Source organism: Ursus maritimus, unplaced genomic scaffold, assembly GCF_017311325.1.
Source record: "Ursus maritimus isolate PB19 unplaced genomic scaffold, ASM1731132v1 scaffold_36, whole genome shotgun sequence".
Classification (NCBI taxonomy): Eukaryota; Metazoa; Chordata; class Mammalia; order Carnivora; family Ursidae; genus Ursus; species Ursus maritimus.
In genome coordinates, this window is record NW_024426230.1 from 10555814 (window position 1) to 10558744 (window position 2931).

Sequence of the window (2931 nt, forward strand, 5' to 3'; positions counted from 1 at the left end):
TTTAGTGGGTCTGATAGCTAGGAAAGGGAAGGTGGTGGTGTAGGGCTCAGCACCGGGAGAGAATTTTCTAATCTCTAACAAGCCAAGGGTGCCGCTCAAAAGTGAAAAGCAGCTTTACTCTTTCACAGGTCAGACTTTCTTCACACCTGCTAAACCCCACACCCCGCATCCCACACTGAGAAATCACAACTGTCTCCAGAATTCCTGAAGAGTGTTTTTTTTTTCTTTAAGGAATAGCCTCTGAACACAACGAAGTACAATAGGTGACTTTAAAGTGGCCATTTAATATCATGAATTCACACGTGTCTCAGATCATACGCAATGTTTCCAATAACCTGTCCCTCATCCGGACGTTTGAGAACCTTCACGTATTAAAATCAGACCAAGAAAAACCACAGCTTGTCCGGTTCGTACCACCCACCGGACCCATTATTTCAGTTAACAGAAGGTCATCGTAATGATACACCTGAGTCCCTTAGCACGGATTTTAGCTCGGAGGAGGGGTGGGGGAGGGGGAGCCAGACCGACTGCTCGCTTCTCGGTGAAAAACTAAAGTTCACTTGCAGCCCTGCGAAGGCAACAGACAACGGGCTCCGACTGTCCCCAGTCCCCGTCCCCGCGGGCTACAGCGGCGGCGGGGAGCCCGCGCGCGTCCTACCTTGGACCTTTCCTTGACGTAGTATTTGCCCAGCCGGCTCCCGCAGTACAGGACAAGCCTGTCGATGAGGGACAGGAGGAAGCTGATGGCCTCGCAGCCCTCCTCGTTGCCCCCGATCCACGTGATCTGGTCGCCCCGCAGGTGCCGCTTGGAGACTCCGGCGCGCGGCCCAGCCAACTGGCCGTCCCGCAGGGCGCCGTTGCAGTGCAGCTGCTTGACGCGTTCCAGAACGCAGTCGCCCACCACCTCGCCGAGGAAGTTGTCCAGGTAGCAGAAGCCGACCTCGTGCAGACAGGGCACGATGTACTCCAGGGCGATTTTCTCCAGATCCAGCCTCATGATGTGTCCCAGGGGCATCTCGCCCTCAGAGCCGAGCTCGGGGATCCCCAGCGTGCACTGAGACCCGGAGCGACCGACGCGCGCGCGCAGCCGAGGCGCGGGGAGCGTGGCCCGGGGTTCAGCTACCTGCGGTGGCCACCGTCCCCGAGCCGCCGCCGCGCCAGGGAGAGGGGAAAGTTGCTCGAAACTCTGGGAGGAGGAGCCCTTCAGAGACCAGTGGGAGTTGCGCGGGGCTCCACGGCCCGGCGCCGGACTGGCTCAGTGAGGAGTCGGAGGGCCCCTTTTGGAGATGCGGAGCCACCACTGGTGCCGCGGCGGCCCCAGGCGGGGAGAGGCTGAGGTCCAGCCCCCAAGCCGGCCGCCTCTGCGCGTCACGGGCCCCGCCCCGGCCCCGCCCCGGGTCCGCCTCCGGGACAGCCCTCCCCGGGCCCGTCACCGGCTCCCCGACTACCGCTGCCCGGCGCCAGCCTTGGTTGTTTGTCACTAGAGGAGGGGCTGGAGAACAGACGGAATTTTTAGACTGCGATCGATTTACATATGTTTTGCATAAAATCCCATCACAAACTTGAAAACCTGGATCCCAACTCTGAAAATGTAAATGAAATCAGCACACTTTACGGCCACGTTCTGGGCTGGTCACCTCTCGAACAGATTAACAAACTCCGAAACGAGTATGCGTATTTAACAGTAATCGCGTCTAGCTTTACCTGGTGCCTTTCCTTATTCCCTTTGCCTCTGCTGTTTGACCCAGGTCAGGAAACTCAAGCCACTGAAAGATTAGGAGAAATTCAGTTTTAACTAAAATTAAACATTTCCCTAACCCCTGTGTCCCCAAAGCCCTTGCTGGATATTATCTGATTGAACCCTGAAAATGCTGTATTTTGCTTTGCTGGATGCTTTCATCGACTTCTCTTTCAAGCTGCTTACTCAAATAGGGTGCTCTGAAAGTCTGCCTTCAGAATTAATCACATGTTCATGTAACAGCCATCTAGGTGTATCCCCCAAAAGACAGACTAAATTCTAGGTCTCCAACCTCACTTTTTCTACAAGAAACTACACTTACACAGGAGGGATGGACACCACCTAAAAGACTTTTTAGTTATCCAAAGGTAAGCTGACTACTTTATGGATTTTTTCATTCCCTTTCCTACCGAACCCCAGAGATTAGAATCAGGGAAAAAGATTCGTAAATGGCATGCAAAGTCATTTCCATATTTTCCATATTTTAAATTTTACATTAGATTGCATTCAGGTTCTTCATTTAAATTGAACAAAAGAATGTACAAGTTTTACAGGTATTGTATATTTTGTACACAATCCTCTACAGCTTTTCCACTTTTCCTCTCCTTCCAATAGCCCTCGCTGCTCTGCATGCTAGGGGAGAGATATGAAAGGAAGCGACAGCGAAATCCAAGCCGAGAACAAAGAGTAGAATAGGCAAGGCGCTGCTGCTACATAATGGAAAGAAACAGACAGGGGCACTTGGTGGAGTAAGAACCAGAGGAATGTTCCAGAGGAGCGGTCAGTAAGAAACCTTTGGTGAAACTTCTGTTATCCTGAGAGGAGGTTCTCTGCCAGCATGGTGATTAGTTGGCACCGTCAGCATAACCCTTCAATAGGAGCCGCAGCAACTGGGGTAAAGTCTTGACTTGGCCAGCCTCAAGGCGCTGTTGTCCAAATTTCCACAGCAGCTTCATGATGACAGGAGCCCATCATCCTGGGACACCACCCCCCACCCCCCCAGCGCCTGGCACCTAGTATGTGCCTAATAAATAGTTCCTGGGAACCTGGTGTGCAACCCTGAGCCATGGCAGCCTCCACGAGGGTTTGGGGCATGTCTGGACTTGTCTGAAAGGCTACAAGAAGGGTCTATTTGCTTGAGGACCTGGGGAACGTCCCCAAAGAGAAGTCACTCGAAGAGTGTCTGGCAGATC

General features: G+C 53.1%; 1 protein-coding gene across 1 annotated transcript in view; it reads right to left on the bottom strand.

Moving 5' to 3' along the window:
- The window catches only part of EGLN3 (egl-9 family hypoxia inducible factor 3), a 29173-nt gene extending 27845 nt beyond the window's left edge, over window positions 1–1328 (bottom strand). The window contains exon 1 of the mRNA XM_040620821.1: window positions 659–1328. Coding sequence (XP_040476755.1) covers window positions 659–1015 — 357 coding nt within the window. The 5' untranslated portion in view covers window positions 1016–1328. The remainder of the gene's footprint in view (window positions 1–658) is intronic.
- Between the last annotated feature and the right edge of the window lie 1603 nt (window positions 1329–2931).